The sequence below is a fragment of the Leptosomus discolor genome, chromosome 3, assembly GCF_034619465.1.
Source record: "Leptosomus discolor isolate bLepDis1 chromosome 3, bLepDis1.hap2, whole genome shotgun sequence".
NCBI classification, from domain to species: Eukaryota; Metazoa; Chordata; class Aves; order Leptosomiformes; family Leptosomidae; genus Leptosomus; species Leptosomus discolor.
In genome coordinates this window covers 63337640-63355194 of record NC_141393.1, presented here as the reverse complement: position 1 = coordinate 63355194, position 17555 = coordinate 63337640, and the positions used below count along the sequence as shown (strand labels likewise).

Below are 17555 nucleotides of genomic sequence, written 5' to 3'. Positions count from 1 at the left end.
TTATGTCCATTGTCTAGTCCTGTCAGCAGACACTACCAAGGAAAGGCTGGCTCCCTCCTCTTCATTGCATCCCATCAGGTATTTATGCAGATACAACAGACCACCCCTAAGCTGTGTTTTGTCCAGGGTACAGAGTCTCAGCCTCTCCTCACATGCCAGATCCTCCAGTTCCTTATTCATCTTTGTGGCCCTGTGCTGGACTCCCTCCAGCTAAGCCTCTATCTTTCTTGTACTGGGGAGCCTAGAACTGGATGCAGTATTGCAGGTCCAGCCTCATCAATGCAGAGTAACTTGTTGAAGAAGTCCTGGGAATGTCCATTCTGCCAGCACTGACAAGAAGGTTAAAAAAACCCCAAAACCTCACCACAATTTCTTCATCTCAGCTGTTCTTGCTGCAAACATAGTTTAGTATATGTACTTGTGGAAAGGAATAATAGGCTTAAATGTACTGGATTTGAAATAAACACAATCTTGTAAGTAATACTTAAATAAAAGCTACCCACTTTCACTTGAAGTGAATCATCCTAACTGAACATTTACTTGCTTAAGTAAGTGTAGCAGTGCAAAAGGCCGTGTTCTCTCAAACCAATACTGTTACTATTGGATAGTACCTAAATCCTCAGAATAGACAAACATGCAGACAATAGCAATGCAGGCCGTACACTGCTGAACGGGAAAGGCTATTCAGCCGCTGGGGACAGTAGCACAGTAGGAACTGAAGTACAGGCATTAACGTATTTCAGATACTGGACAACTTACCCAAAATACGTTTTAAGTGATGTGACAAGCAAAATGAATAAAAACCAACCTCACTTCTTTTAAAACAAATTTTATTAGAATGCATCAATGACTGTCAGAAATAACCTTCTGATCATCAAATTTGATAGTGAGAAAATTGCATTGTGAGGTTCTCATTTCTTGCCCATTTTGTATTTCATTCTGGAATCCAGAATATTTAGAAAATACCAGCTTTGTTAGTCAGGAATGAAGTGAGGGAGTGGACGGGGAGAACAGCAGCAGTCCTTAATAGTGTACAGAATAAAAAGATTTTGAAGGAAAAGTTTTGGGTTTTTTCCTCCATGCCTTTTTAATTCTATTGAGAAGTGCACTAAAATCCTCTTCCATCAGAACACGACAGCAGTGCCAGACACACTTTATGCATTTCTTTAAGCCTTAAATTTGCCAACATGTTCACGAGCTATGATCAGCCTTTGAATCTGAGCAGTTCCCTCATAAATCTGAAAAGAAGAATTGCAATAATGTTAGCTGATGATTTTTTTTAAAAGGTTTTAACAGATCTACACTTAAACCTTCACAGCACTAACCCAGTGTGGATTAGAATGTGCAGAAAGACAGAGAAACCAGAAAATTCCAGTGTGACAGAGTAACTACAGTGGGCTAAATGGAATAAATCACATGTAAGATAATTGAGAGACAGTCTTGTTCTCTTAGGTGCTCTTATCTAAACTCACTAAGGTTCTCACTAAAATAAACAGACATGGGGAAAATTTCTCATCTGAGGAAGAAAATAAGCAACTTAGGTTTTACAAAGTAGGATTTAAACAAATAGGTGGAGCAGAGGAGGTGATGTTCTCAAAGTGTTGTATTTTATTTGACTAGCCTTTCAAGGTCACACCAAATGTTGTCTTTGATCCATTTATTTCCATTGCTTCTTGTTAACTAGTACTCTCTCCCATACAGTTTTGTTTGGTGGTTTGGTTTGTTTTTTTTTTTTCTAATCATGTATTCTTGCATTTTCTCCTAGAAACAGTCTGCATCATCCCTCTGTTCTATTTGTTTGCTGGCAGCAAAGCCAAAGCCAGACAACAAAGCATGTATGAAGCTCTAATGCTGACGGAGGCCACATACTCCACAGGCATACTGCAATGTAATGCGAGGGCTGAGGCAACACAGTTTAGGGGCTTAAGTGTTTCAGCTGCCAGTTCTGCCAGAACTGGGTTTGGCAAATCGCTCAAATTTACTTTCTCATTCACTTACAGGAATAATTTTCCAAAGAAGCTTACAAAGCCTTTTGAAAATAAAGATGCTATAACCTGTATTCTCATTAGTCTTTTGGTTCAGAAGGAATTGTTCATTCCCAAAGTGAATTCTCTCACTGCTGCTGCTTACCCCATGTTGATCCAGTTCATAGAGCAGATTGTGTTCTGTGAATACTAGGTGCCTTTTGGAGCAGACTGAAATGGAAGTTCTGCTTATATACCAAATACCCACCAATCCCTAACGAAGACATAATGGTCCATGCCTACAACTGGACCCTTAACGATTACCTGCATATCAGGGACACATAGTCCAAGGGACCAAACAGGCTTGCTACCAACTCAGCCTGCCCAAATTGCTTATAGTGTAGTTGTCAGGGCCTCAGCAGCTGTTCCTGCAATCTACTCATCTGCTCCTATTGCACTAAATTACTTGCCAATGAAGACAGCCATGGAACCCAAGTGTAAAGACAAGAAAACTCACTATCTTCTTAAGTAATTTCAAGAAAGATTTTGGTTTCTAAGCCAATGGAAACAGTTTCAAGAATCATTGACAATTAAAGAAGGGAAGTTTTCCAAATTTGACAAAGGGAACCAAGTTAAGAGTTTCTACCAGAGTAGCCTAGATTTGTAGCCAGACAAACCTAGAGCAGAGTAAGAACATGTAAAAATGTTACTGGTAAATACAGTATTAGAATTGTGTAATACTGAAAAAAGATCAAATATATGGAGGAAAAGTTGTAAAACCAAATTTTTGTACATGAAACATATGGTCAAAAGCATATACCATCTGGAACTGGGCAGCAATAGAACGCATGCAAGATGATCATTCCATGATACTCAATACCGCTGATATCTCAACCAAAGTATTCTACACAGCTTATGATACCAAAGTTTCAAACAGAAGGTTTAGAGCACAGCAACAAATGATGAAGAGGCTGGAAACAGGAAGGGAAAAAACAAACAAACAAACAACCCCACAACTTATGAGGAAAAAGGTGAAGAAACTGCTTTAGTGTTCAGGCTGAGAGGAAAGCTAAACTATAGGCAGGCACCAGTCCAGGATACATATAGAAGGTCAGAGGATTTCCATCACTGAAGATTTTCAACAACAGCATTATTCATAAACCACCTCTCCCAACAAAATCCCAAAGCAAGCATAAGTATGTTGATCAGTTTTTTCTACAGTGTTTTTTGCTAAAAGTTCAAAAGCTTCAAAATCAAGAGTCCAAGAATTTTGAAGAGTTACCACATTTGGAAAAAAAAAGAAAAAACATAATTTATTTCTCTTAAGTGTGTTGAGTTGTTGGTTCAGTGCAATAACTTTTGTATTCAAGCATTTGCCTGATCTGAATGACTCTTTAAATTGCACGATTATTGCTTTCATTCTAAAATCTTTTTTATATGTGTACATCATGATTTGAAATAAGTAGCCATTAGTTTATTTTATACAAAATTTATCCATTGCTATAAAGATCACATTCTCTCTTTTACTTACCTGGTAGATTTTAGCATCTCTCATCAATTTTTCTACAGGATATTCAGTATTAAATCCATTTCCTCCAAAAATCTGCACTGCATCTGTAGCTACTTGGTTTGCAATGTCACCAGCAAATGCCTTTGCAATGGAAGCATAGTAGGTATTCCTGTGGCCAGCATCAACTTCCCACGCAGCTCTCTGGTAAGCCATCCTGGCCAGTTCCACTTTCATTGCCATTTCAGCAAGCATGAAAGACACTGCTTGGTGCTATGAATGATGAAATAAACGAGGTTGACATCACTGCTTAAAATTCTATGACAACCAAGAAAAATGTAATCTTAATACAGTGATCTCTTCAACAAACTCAGTAACCCGTACTAGAGGAGTTGTACAGAATATGGATCAGGCTGTCATAATTGTATGTTGAATTTGACGTCTAAGTTTTTAATTCTCAAATCCATTTAGTCATAGGGATTAAATAGTAAATTATGAAGTAGTTCTTTACTATTTATGAGATTGGTATTTACCTTGCTGTTTATTCATATTTCTTTAAAACTGGTAAGCAGTGTGATTGGCAATGTATTCTATTAGCATTAATACTGTGCGTCATTTCACATACCTCAGAGGATTTTTCCTTTCCTGAAAATCCCTGTTTATTAGCACTGAAGAACTTAAGTATGTTCTGATAGTACCTGAGTTTCAGGTTTTGGGGCAAAGTTTTCTTTCTGCTTTTACTATCATCATTGACAAATTACAGAAAAATTCCTGAAGTTACCACATAGCTAAGTTTACTTAAATGGTGCTGACCCATATTCTTGGAAACCCAAAACTGGCAGAGATAGAATATAAAAATTAAGAAACTAAAAGAATCAAGGAATAACCTTGAAAAATCAGTAGTAGTACCTCTGGTGTGAAAACAGCTTTTATTTATACCCTCTCTCTCCCTCTCCCCCCCCACCACCCCCACTTACTTCAACAATTGCTTTCCCAAAGGTTTTTCTCTCCAAAGCATATCTAGTAGCTTCATCAAGTGCTCTTTTTGCTAATCCAACAGCACCAGCTGCTACCTGAATTGAATACAGCACAGAATAAAAAAAAAAATCAGAAATTCCTGCTGTACTGTATTTTATAAGTAGGTTATTTCTGATACTTACGGGTGGTCTGGTCTTATCGAAAGCTCCCATTGCAATTTTAAAGCCAGCTCCCTCAGCTGTTAATACATTTTCTTTTGGGACTCTCACATCTTCAAAGACAATACCTCTTGTATCTGAGCAGCGCTGACCCATATTCATTTCCTGAAACAGAAAATTTACAGAGGTGCAACTAAACTGGATTATTCAAAGGTACAATACATTTTCATTGTTTAGTTTACTCAAAGCATAAAGTATGCTGTTTTCCCCAAAACACTTCATCTAAAAATTACCATACACACAACAAATACTGGTTTTGCACTTGCAGACCAGCACGCCCTTAATTTGTCTAAGCTGGGCAATTTACTTTCTCCTTATATGAAATCAGTTCTGTAGCTGTAATCAGTCTTGTCGTCTTTCTCTAGTTCAACGATATCCTTTGAGATGGGAGGGGGAAAAGTAAAGAATCTAATATGCAGGCAGTACAAGTGTACTACAAGTAAATAAATAAATGAGCTTTTCAAGTTTTCAGACTCGTTTCATAATGCTCAACATCCAGTTTCGCCTACTACTGAAAACAGTACTTTTTTTTTTTTAAAAAAAAAAAAAAGAACTAGCACCAGTGTCTCCAACACCTCTTCTTCAACCAGCAGTAGCTAAAATTAGAGCTCACTGTATACGTATTTATGGTCAAAATTGTCCAACTTGCTTCTTAACCTTTCAATGCATGCTACTTCTCATTTATTGGCACTTGTCAATAAAATAGTTCTCAAAGATTCTTTTGCAGCTGTTCAAAGGCATCTTACTTTAGACCACTCTGATTAATTCCTTATCTGAATTAATAACATTATAATTAAGTATGTCTTACAGATAGTTTCTGTACGTTGTGAAAATGAAAAGATCATTGTACATGAGCATATGAAAAGTGTTCGGTTGCATAACAATCTCTTTTCTTTAATGATAATTTGTTACATTATTGGTTTAGAATTAAATAATAATTCCTGGCTTGTCAAATAAGAGATACAGTCTTCACCTTTCTTCCAATTTGAATTCCAGGGCTATCTGCTTCCACAATGAATCCAGTAAAGGCTTTGCTTGCAGGAACTTTTGGATCTGGATCGGTACGAGCTAGCAAAAAGTACCTAGCATAAAACAAAGAAGAGGGATGCAGTTTATCCTCACAATTAACAACCATATACTTTTTTAGCTAATATTTTGTATGGTTTTATGTGCATTTCTACCATATAATAAATTCTGTCTGTAAGTTAACAACACTTTTTTCCTGCCCCTCCCAAAAATAAACTGAGGAGTGAGAGAGAGGAAATTTCAAAGATTCAAGATTTCATAACATTTAATAAAATTACTTCAGATTAACATGCAAAGATTCTCCATCTTTTCCATGTGTTGTGTTTATGATATTGTCAGCTTTACAAATAGTAAAAAAAACCCTATTCATGGCATGTACATAAAAAGTAATGCTTAGGAAATATATTCTTGCATGTAAAAAATTATGTTACCACCTAATTTCAAAGATCTTGATTTTATTCTTCTAAGTCTAAGTTGCAAATAAATATTTCTTGTAGAAATTAAACAGTTGTAAATCACATTTATGGCTGTCAGTATGTCAAAAGATATCTGGCAGATTTTCTTTTGATGGATCTGCCTTGAACAAGGAAATACCAAGTTCAACTTTTGGATAAATGTATAAAGTTTTTCCACTTGAATTAAGAAGAATTTGTGTGTTGTGAATTAGCATTATGTGAAACACAATTAAAGAGGTTTATATAGTAAAGCACGCTTCATAGACACCACAGCAATATCTAGAATCTTTGACAGCTGGAAAATGTCACCCCTTCAGACAATAAAATGTGACACCATAATCCAATAGTGTTTCTAGGTTCACTAGAAGTGAGAGGTGTTTCTAGTAGAAGCAGAAGCAACCAATCTCAATCACCACCACGACAAAGCAAGGTAGCTAGTAATATGAGCCTCTTGAGTACTTTGTAGTTAAATCACACCGTTGCTGTCGTGCCCTGAAGAAAAAGCAGAATTAATTTTGTTTGATAGCAGCAACATTCGAGAGCCCTTCTTGAGTGAGGAGTTGTCATGTCATCACTCATTTTCCTTTTTAGACTTTGCACAGCACTGAGACTGCATTCTTATATCCTATCCTGATAAACTGGTCAGAGATTAAAGTGTAGTGTGTTGAAACACAGTGAACATTCAGATTTATAACAGATCTTTAAACATAGCAGGGAAGCCACTATATAGCATAACAGCAGAAAATATAACACGAGTTAACAGTTAACACACCAGTTTGCTTTCCCACCGTTTGTGATCCACATCTTCTGACCATTGACAACATATTCATCTCCTTTCTTCTCAGCCTTTGTTTTTATACCAGCCACATCAGAGCCTGCGCCAGGCTCTGTTACACAGTAAGCCTAAAATAAAATAAAATTAAAAATCTTGAGGAATAAAAGTTCTATTTTTAGGCAACCACAAATTATGCAGACTATGTGCATGAAACTGATCTGTAAAAGGTTTAAGTGACCTGCACGGTAAACCCCAAAACATTAAACAAAAAAAAAATAATTCCAAAACAACTCAACCCAAAAAACCCCACAACAGCTGTCTGAGCAAGAATCTAAACATATATGGGTTCATTTTCTTTATAAATCCATAACAATACATAAAATGGTCTTTTAATCAAACAGAACCATTCTGTAACCCTTAAGTCACTACTGCCTCAGGCTTCACAAACTGTGATGTGAAAGGTGAGGATCTCTAAAATCCGAAAATAAGAGCACAGAGTAACATTTTGTGTTTACTGCGTCCTGCATTTTATGAGGCTTAGTTGTTTAGATTTTAATGCATTGCACATGAATCTTTATTGCTTTCTATGTAACAAGTACTGCTTATGTAATATTTAAGATCACAAATAGGGTTTGAGTTCCTCCTTATACAAACCTCATATTTTTCTTAAACGCCTACACCCCCTCTTGAAAGGGAAATAAAAGCTATTCATTTTTGGTAACTGACTTAGAATGTAGACATTTTTCCAAGTAATATCTTGTACTTGCTTATTGAATGTATCTCATTAGCTATTCCTGACTTTCACTAAATGCCACTGTTTCTTTACAAACCAAATGGGCTGAGTTGTGAGTACATGTCAGTGTTTTCAGGGGGGGGGGGGGGTGAAAAAAGAGGGGGGGGAAAGGACAAAAAAAAAAAAAACCAGAGAAAAAAAGGAAAGAAGAAGGGAGTAATACTATTAATATGGTTTAGGAACATTCTACAGTGTAGCAGTTATACTTACACACATCAATGGTTCCTCTGTCATTCTTCCTAAGTATTTTTTCTGCTGATGCTCATTTCCTGCAATGATTACTGGCATTTGCTGAAAGAAAATATTTAGACCATTAATTCATCTTTTTAAAGTGCAGAGATTCTAGTTTAAGGGATGTAAGAAAAGACAGAACTTACCCCTAGGGAATTTGCTTCAATGGCAGTCTGAACCCCTGTACATCCATAAGCTAACTCTTCCGTAATAAGGCATGCTTCAAAAGAGCCAAGGCCCAGACCACCTACAGTTCAAATATTTCTTTTACTAAAATGGGTTTAAATTGTAACATATTAGCAATTGACACAAATTAATTAACAAAAACATACCATGTTTGATCAGATGTTCTCATGCAAGCCTTTTATTTAAAGTTTTGTCAGAACAGTAACAGGTGATTTGAAAATTACATATCACAGTTCCAGGGTTATTGTGTGATTACTGTAGGACAAGTTGCACAAAGTGGCAAGAATGTACCACTCGAATTTTTTGACTACTTTACATTTGAAAATTAAGAGTTCTTAGAAAGCAGAGAAAGGGCTCCTGAGCTATCACAGCACTTAGGGGGGAAAAAAAAATAAAGCATCCATATTAGTCAGAAAACCAACTCAGTAATCTGTTTCTGACAGAAGCAAACACTTTGGGAAGTACCTACAAATACAATAACAATACCACTACACTTCCTCAAAAATATTTTCCCAAGCCTTCAGTTACTTCCTCAGCCAAAAAGAGACCTCTCTTTGGTACCTTTGTGATGCTAACTCTTGACAGGTATTTCTGACATGAATTTGCCCGGTCTCTCTTTGAATCCATGTAAAATTTTACCATCAATATCACCCAGGGGCCATCAGCTTCACAAATCAACTACACACTGCGCATAGAAACATCTCCTTTCATTTATTTTGAACCTGCCATCTGCTGACTTAATTTGATGGCTTCTAGTTATATTGAAAGGGTCAGTGACCTATCAATCCCTTTTCACACTCTCCATGACACTGACATTTTAGTAATTTCTCATACAGAAGCTACTTCTCACACAGAAGATATATCTTTTATAACCTTTGTCATCCTTTTAGGACCCTCTTCCATTTCCACAATACTCTTCTGAGACAGAAGCATCTGACTACATAATGAATTAAAAGAGGTAAGTGCAATTTGGATTCAGGGAGTGGCATAATTATGCCTTTTGTATTTTTCTTCATGCCCTTAAAGGTCCCTTCTGACCTTAAATTTTATGTTTTTGACCACTTCTAAGAATTATGCTGACACTCACAGAACTATATATTATAAACACAAAAATCTCTTTTTGGAGAGGCAGTAACTAGTTCAGAAGATACCATTTCTCTTTGAAGTTCGGATTGCTTCTTTCCCTTCACACGTCCATCACTTTTTCTTTTAATTGCATTTGCCCTTTTAACAGTCACTCAGTTTTCATGACCTTCTCCTGCAGCTCTTTGCACCAGCCTCACCTTTTCTATATTGAATAACTTATTATCATCAGTAAACTCTCTCATCGCAGTATTGACCCTCTTTTCCAGCTTATTTATAGCTATTCCAAGACCCAGCAAGGCTGTGCTGCTAGTTTTTCCACTATGACACCTGATGATATTTAAAACTAGTTTTGGAAGTTCAAGCATTCTGTATCAGGTAGGCACCCCTTGTTCACACACTCCTTAGCTACTTCAGAATACTCCAACGACTCTATGAGGACAGACCTCCTTTCACAAAACCCCTTCCCTAGCATATCATGTTTATCTGTGTCCACTATTTCTGTACTTCATCTTACTTGCTCCTGATTTACATGGTGTATCAGGCTTACTAGTATGCATTCCCCCAGATCTCCCTTGGAGACCTTTTAAAGCAATGGTGTCCAATTTGCCACTTGTAATTTTTCATTTAATAACCAAGTGGTTGTACGCTGCCAGTAGTCCAGCTATTTTAGCCTTTGGTTTCTCTAGAATTTGTGGCTGAACAAACCTAGTCCTCACAATTTCTCCTTTTGTCTCTTTGTTCCTTAACCTCGTTTATTAAATTTTTGATACAAGATACACCATCTGATTAGCCTTCTGGAAAAAAAAAAAAAAAAAAAAAAAAGGTCTGGTACTGACACTTCCCTGACTTCTTTTTCAGGTAATATAAATGCAAAAAAGAAAGTCATTTAACATTTTTTCCATGGTTACTCATATACCCAAACATTGCCAAAGCACTGCTGTACTGCACCTAATCTGAACTGAAAAAATGTCCTTCTGGAATAAACTCTTCAATTGCTCCAGCCTGTGTCAGAGACTAGAACAAAATATGACCTTCTAATCTTTCTGCCTAATCAGCTGACACAGTGCACCAGGGGAACATTAGGTAGTTGTAATCACAGCAGGAAAATCTGGTCATAAATTACTAAATCATAATCTAATTTGTCTCCTGATTACATCCACAGCTAGTAACACTTGTGTGTGCCAACCTGCCTACTGATTAAATTCAATTATTCAAGCAAGCAACTGTTTATTTTATACAGAATCCACAAATATAAAATCTCATCTAATGCCTTTTCTTTGTTTCCTTTTATAGATCAAAAAGAATGATTACTTACCACAGCTTTCTGGTATGTGTGAATTCATAAGACCAAGTTCCCAAGCCCGTTTTATAAGTGGAAAAGGATACTGAAATAGACAGGGGAAAATCACCTTCTGATTCACCACAATCAACATTTTAAATTTTATGCAGGTTAAGATAAAAATCTATTTTTCCCCAACACTATGGTAGATTTACCTCTCCCGTTTTGTCATATTGTGCAGCAACAGGAATAATTTCCTCCACGGCAAATTTACGAGCAGTAGCTTGAAACTCTTTCTGTTCATCAGTAAGTTCTATTACCAAAAAAAAAAAAAAAGTCACAAATTCTCTACTATCTTTAATTTTGCCAGTTGTCAGACTATGAGAAAAAAAGAAAAGCAGAGTGTCCTTTCAGGACGAGCCAAACCACCACTTCCTGGGCCTCTCCAGGAAGCAAAAAGGCTCAGCTTCCTCTTCCTCCTAGGAGAAAACCTGTGTCGTTCTGTCACCAACACCTAACAATGCACGCACTTACTTTTGACAAAATCATCCACAAAATATTGAAAACGGAGTAAAGAGGCCTGTGTAACACAAAATGTATTACCAAAAGAAACGAGAAGAATGCTGTGCTAATTAGCAGAAGAGGTGGAGGCAGATGTCGTCCAAGATCCTGGCTATTCAGTTTCAAACATCCAGCTGCTGACCCACTAAATTTGCTTTATTTATATAATATGCCAAGATGAGGATGAATTTATGACTTTTCTTTATAATCAAGTCCAACTATGACTACATTTAGTTACTTCAACATTGCAAATGAGACGCTTCGGCAATAAAAAAAGCTTCAGACATACATGACTTAAAGATGAAAATATTATAAACATTACACACATACCCAACTTGCCTGAGCTGAGGAAGAAAGCAATTTTGGTTTTCAAACATTTTTTTTTAAATGAATAGAAATCAATTTAGAATAAACATCTTAATTTTAAATTCATCTTGAACCGCAATATAGGATTTGTAATTTTTAACTCTGCAATTTGCCCTTAATTGCTGCACTTCTTTCAAAACCTGTTATACTTACCAAAGCTAAAGCCAGCTCCATGTTTGCCTACATGTAAGTTTTGAGCAGGTTTACTAGAAAGTGACCTCCACCCATGCCTCGCGATGGTTTGAAGCATTTGCTAAAGAGAAAAAGAACACGAGGTGTAAGATCGTTACAGCCCAAGTCTTGTAAAGCTACGAGCCTGACTGCAGCACAACTCGAAACGTAGACTCCCTCTTTAGAAACAGTACGACGTCAAGCACATCAATACAACTAACTACAGCGATAAAGGAATTCTTGGCTTCCTTAAGTTTTGTTCCTGTGGCGAGCAGCACCCACATGAACAGACAGCTGTACCAGGAACCTCAGGCTTTACAGCACTGAGCAAGAGTGAACAGCTGCAGCCACTTCTAAGTTTTGTGCAATTGATTACTTAAAAATAATTAAGCATAATTAAAATGTATGTTCACAAAGGCATTTACACACACTCACCAAACCTGATTTTCTTGCCCACTAGTGAATATTCTATCTATACAATGTTTACCTACATGCAGATTTAGCGTACCTATTAACCAATATCTATCAGAATATTTTTATACTGTCCCAGACTCATGTCTGCTTTCTTTCAATAAGCTGCTGCCACGGACACTTAGTGATTACTGTTGTTATACTCCAAATAGGATAGAACTCAGCAGACTATCTGAAGTTTAGTTTTCTTACTAATACTTATCACAAATTTATTCTTTTTCATTGTAAGTGCTTTCTTTGCTTTTTTTAAGTTTAGTGCCCACAAATATTGTTAGCGCTGTTTAATCCCTTAATACTGTGCAAAAACACATCTGAATTTGGTTTTAAAAGGTTGATTTACTCTCTTTCACCCTTCAATAGTTATGAATCTCTGAATTGTTTGAAAAAAAAGTGAAAAATATTTAATTGGATAAATTTCTAGAAAGACTGAATGAATGCTGTGTGGAAAAAGAATTAGCCTAAACACTAAGAAAAGGCTTGTTCTTGATTTTCTTATGTGAAAATGTAGAAACAAACAAACAAAAACGTAATCAAACCACTCACTTATTTCATAACATTAAAAAAAATAATAATAAATAATAATAGCACAAAAATACCACAGAAATTTTCTGGAAGCTCTAGAAGACAAGGACATTACACAAAGTTACATAGCTGGGGAGGCAACAAGTAGTTTCAAAATGAAGTTGTGGTAGAAAACTGTGCTCTTAAAAATAAGAATACTACGCAGGCATGGTTACAAAGTCACACCACAAGAAGCATGAAGAACACAGGTTCGCAGTAACAGGTATCAACACAGTGAAAAAAGTATTTCCAGAGAATACTGAAAGTGTCTATAAAGCTGAAAGGTGAAGAAATGCAGAAAGATCACTCCTAGGCACAGAAGAGGGGGGAGACTATGACATTACTGAACACTGAACTGTTAAGTCAGTTTATTAATAGTTCAGCATTGCATTTTCCGGTAGGCAATATACTGCTCAAGTTTTCACAAGCCAGACATTGCAAAATGGTATGCTGCTACGTTTCGTGTAACTGCTACCGCTCGTACGTAGAAAAATAAAACAAACAAATGATACCAGCAAACATCTAGAAAGACCCGATCCTTCAGTATGTTTTACACCTTATTTTATCTGGAAAAAGACAAGATGAGGTTGAAAAAAAGCCAGACAATTGTAATATTTTTTTTTCCTTTTTTTTTTTTTTCCCCCTAAGAAGCAGCCCTTGATAAGAGTCATACATAGCTTTGCCACCAAAAAGTTTTGCCTACACTAGAAAAAATACTTAATTCCAACTAAGAGTAAAAGTGATGCCCTATATCAAATAAGCTGTCCAGGTTACACTACAGAGCTTATGACTACAGTGGGGTCTGTACCAGAGTAGTACACAAGGTCAACATTGAAGGCTACTCTGGAAAAAAAATCAACACTCCCCCCACAAATAGAAATATGAATTGGACAGATGGGATTCATACCTGGAAGCTGCATGAGCGATCAAGTGACAAAGGATCACAGTTTGCTATTTGTAAGAATTTAGATGACCACCTGTCTCTGCCAACTTTCCTATTGCTTGACTTGGAGGAACAGTAAGATTCAGCGACAAGCTCCTGCTACTGATACCCTGCTGCAACTCCTCCTGCATTTCCTTGCACTACTGTACAAGCTCTGTCACAATCAGAAATACGACCTTGAAAGCAGCACGACCAACACTGGAACAGTCTGCTGTCAGGAGAAGGGTATGATAAGGATACAGATGGAAGTGATTCAATCTGTATTACCTTAATGCCAGAAGAACTACAGAACTTGATCAAAAAAGCTGGACATCACAAAAAAATACAGGACAACAGTAAGCTAAGGTCACTGACCTTGACTCTCCCTCACAAAAATGAAAAAAATTGTCAAGAGTAGTTTGTTGCTAATGTGTCAGGAAGCTGAACTTGAAATACCAATGCCCTGTGGTAGGCATTAACTAACTGTTGGCTTCCTTTGCCCAAAGCGTTACTTTCAATCGGTAAAATGCCATCTGGCTTCGCATGGAGACTTCTTCCCTCGTTGGCACTGTCACAGAAACACTTTGGACACATGGTCACGCTGCATCACTTTGGGGCAAAATAACACTGCTGCCAGGAGGCTCTGGCAAAGGGCCCTTCATCTAATTCAGACTCGTGAATGACTCTGGAAACAGGGAAGCCAGAAAAAGACCTGCGTAAATGCCAAACAAGGTACTACCCAAGTCTCGAATAACTTTTATTTTCTAGTTTGAAGCTAGTTTACTGGTGGTTCAATATAGCTGAATGTTAGTACTTTAGAAAAGCAACTATTGTACATAACACATGTTTTTAAAAAACAGCATAAAGAGCACAGCTAGGCATGCTTAAGGAAATGGATTGTATGAAATACCCTGAACTATAAGCCCTGACGTTTTGAAGCCGTCTCCACCGTTTAAGTGGGAGGCAGTAGGCGCCAGACGCACACAGGGTTTTTCTGAAGACTTCACCCTTGCCCCGAGGTGGTTCAATAACTCCGCTGAAGAGTACCGAGAGGCAACACCCACGCACACTGCCAAGATTAAGGCCATAAACTCACGGATAACAGCGCGGAGACAGGAAAAACAGAATAGCGAGCGGATTCCAGCCCTGCACGGCTCTACCCTCCGGGGCAGCCCTCGGCCTGGCAGCTGTCACGGCCCGGAGCGGGCGGTCACGGCGGCGGGAACTGGCCTTGCGCCGCGGCAGCCGCCCGCCCTCTACGGCCCCGGGGCCACCGGCCCCTCGCCCTGCAACGTTCCCTTGGCCCGCGGCCCTTCCCCGCCACCACAGCGCCTGTCGCCCGGCCAGCAGCGCCCCGTGCCCCCGGGCCCCGCAGTCCTCCAGGCGCTTTGGCCGCGTCGCCGCCGCCGCCCGGCCCGGCCGCTCACCCGAGTGGCGCCCCACGCAGACATCTTGGCGTGCGTGCGCGGCGGCGGCGGCCGCTCCCGGAGGGGCGGGGGCGGGGCGGGGCACGAGGACAGCAGGGGGCGGGGCGGGGCCGCGGCGGAGCACTCGGGCACCTGGGGGCGGGGCCGCGGCGGCCGCCCGGTTCGCCGAGCGCGGGGGGCGGAGCCTGGTCCTGGGGCGGTCCGGGCTTGGGCGGGGGTGCGCGGGGGCGCGAGGCGGTGGCGAGTAGCGGCCCGCGCCGCGGGGCCGGGCGGGGCAGGCCGGGCCTTCTTCACCCGCTCGGCCGGCCGGCCTCCCGCACGGCGAGCCCCAGCGCGGCTCCGCCCCGTCGGCCGCGCGGGCCCTGCGGCCGCGCTGCGGCGGAACCGCCGGGCTTGTAAGTGACCTGCAGCGCGCGACGTGTGCGCTTCTGGGCCATCTCGCCTCAGTGTCCCGAAGCAGCGTTATCTAGGCCTTTATCACAACAACCACCCAGTTAGTCGTGTAGAAGACGGAGTGCGGTGCGGCCTGCCCACGTGTAACGGAAGCACCGGGGGCACTTCAGCACGAGATCAGTTTCGGTCGCGCTGGCACGCGCCGCGGCAGGCGCTCCGGCAGCCGCGCGGTTCGGCACGCCTCCCGCTGCGGCAACACGTACCGGCAACCGCCCGGTCGCAGCCAGCCCGGCTCACGCGTGTTCGACACTTGCAGGGTGGACACGGGAACAGCGGACTCGTACGGCAACTGTTTTGCCGGGAGGCGCGCGCGGCTCCGGCAGAGCGCCGCTGACGTCCCGCAGTCACGTGAGCGGCGTTGTGTCGGGCAACACCACTAGGGGGCGCTGCAGGGAGACCGCGGGGGCTGGGTCTTCGCGGCGCGAGGCACGGCAGCGCCGACGTCGAACCGCGCGCGTGAACCGTGTTCGCGTAACGTGCAGTGCAGACCTTCATTGCACAGTAAAACCGGCGTAGTTACTGTCAGCGCGTGCAGCAGTGACAAAACAAAGTAAATTCTGCCTTAAATCACACGGGTTCAGCCGCCGACAGCTGCCAGGACGTGTGCCCGCGGGCCGGAGGCCGAACTCGGTCATGGCCACGGCTGTTGCTGCTGGTGGCTGTTGTAAGGCAGAGTGCGGGAGGACTAGCTGAGGTGATAGCCCCGTCCAGGCATGTGCAGGGAAAGGTAAAGCAAGAGCAAAGTCTTGTGCTGGAGATCCTGGGAGAACAGTAACAGGGCTGAGAATGTGGGCCCAGGAAGGTGGAGGCTGAGATTTCCATCTAACATTCATGTGACCAACGACTGGGCCCTTTGCGAAACCCGTAGCTAAAACTCATTTTGCCACGAAAGTCACAAGTCTTGTACTAGGTTGGATCGAAGGTCCGTCTAGCACAGTACCCTGTTTATGGCAGTTGCACGAAGAACGCTTAGGGAAGCGTTCAAGAGCACAGCATTTACCAATAACGTAGTGATATTTTTCTCAATATCTTTTCCCACCCTCCAAAAATTTTCCAGTTCAGGAGTTTTCTGAGCTGGAGGTGATGCCTTCGTATTTAATAACGCATCATGGATGTCTCTTCCATTAACTTGACCAGCTGCTTTTTGAATGTGTCGGGAACCTCATGTCTTACACTACGAAGAACGACTTCAGTTTGCTGGTTTTCAACTTGACATCTGCTAACTTAATTTGTTGTCCCTCCTGCTTGAATTGGAAGAGGCAGTGAGCTGTCAGTCCTGAGTCATCCTCTTTGTGTCAATGATTTGAAAGAAAAATGTCTTGATGACCCCTTAGCTGTTTCTTTTCCAAGCTGAATAATCCTCTTTGGGTACTTTCTACAATGTCTTGGTTTTGTGGCGAAAGAATCAGAATCATAAAGTGGCTTATGTTCTTGCATAAAGATGAGAGTATAAGTTCTGCTGTCTTTTTCTGTTATTTTCTGGTACTCTTTTTTTGACTACCTCTGAACACTGAAATTAAAATTTTCATATATTATCTATGATAACAAAATACAGTTCCTGGGATGTAGTGGTCAATTCAAAGCTCATCTGTGTATACCATTATTTCCCTGCACCTCTTGTCTTCATCATTTTACATTTATCTACTCTGAGCTTATCTGAAATTCTTTCAGTCCCTTAACTTACTGTTGGCAGCAAAATTTTCCACTTCAGTATTCCTCTTCGTCTTCAAATCATTGATGGGTGTGTGGAACAGCAAGAGTCCCGACACATAAGTCTTTGAGATTCCGCGGGTGACCCCACCACGGTAGCAATTTTTTGTTTAATATTGGCATATTTTAAAAATATTTTTTTGTAAGGATATGTGGAAGGAAAATGTCTGCTCCTTAAAGGGTATCCAGTCAAGAACCTTTTTAGGGCAAAAAGGGAGAACAAGAACAGGAGGAAGCCATAAACAAGAACATAAAGAGCCACAGACCTGACTGACAAATGGTGAGCGAGGCAGTGATGAGACACAAACCCCGTCAGTCACACTAATCAATGGGTAAATGTTTATTATTGTTATAATCAGTAAGATTATCTGATCAAAGGTCTTGTCAAATGGGATATCAAGCAAAAGTGTGAAGC

The 17555-nt window shown here is 40.4% G+C and overlaps 1 protein-coding gene across 3 annotated transcripts; it reads right to left on the bottom strand.

Moving 5' to 3' along the window:
- Positions 1 to 852: 852 nt before the first annotated feature.
- Positions 853 to 15017, bottom strand: ACADM (acyl-CoA dehydrogenase medium chain). 3 transcript variants are annotated; one of them, XM_086463369.1, is made up of 12 exons: positions 14978 to 15017; positions 11579 to 11678; positions 10714 to 10811; positions 10535 to 10604; positions 8094 to 8194; positions 7927 to 8007; positions 6921 to 7051; positions 5641 to 5749; positions 4632 to 4772; positions 4449 to 4544; positions 3496 to 3744; positions 853 to 1238 (listed from the first exon to the last, which is right to left on the bottom strand). In XM_086463369.1, exons 1-12 carry the CDS (start codon positions 14999 to 15001, stop codon positions 1167 to 1169), a joined length of 1272 nt encoding a protein of 423 aa, XP_086319495.1. In that variant the 5' UTR covers positions 15002 to 15017; the 3' UTR covers positions 853 to 1166. The 3 variants fall into 3 exon arrangements, with proteins under 3 accessions (XP_086319495.1, XP_086319493.1, XP_086319494.1); XM_086463367.1 differs by having other exon boundaries at positions 4449 to 4772; XM_086463368.1 differs by lacking the exon at positions 14978 to 15017 and adding an exon at positions 14647 to 14733 and having other exon boundaries at positions 4449 to 4772.
- Positions 15018 to 17555: the final 2538 nt, after the last annotated feature.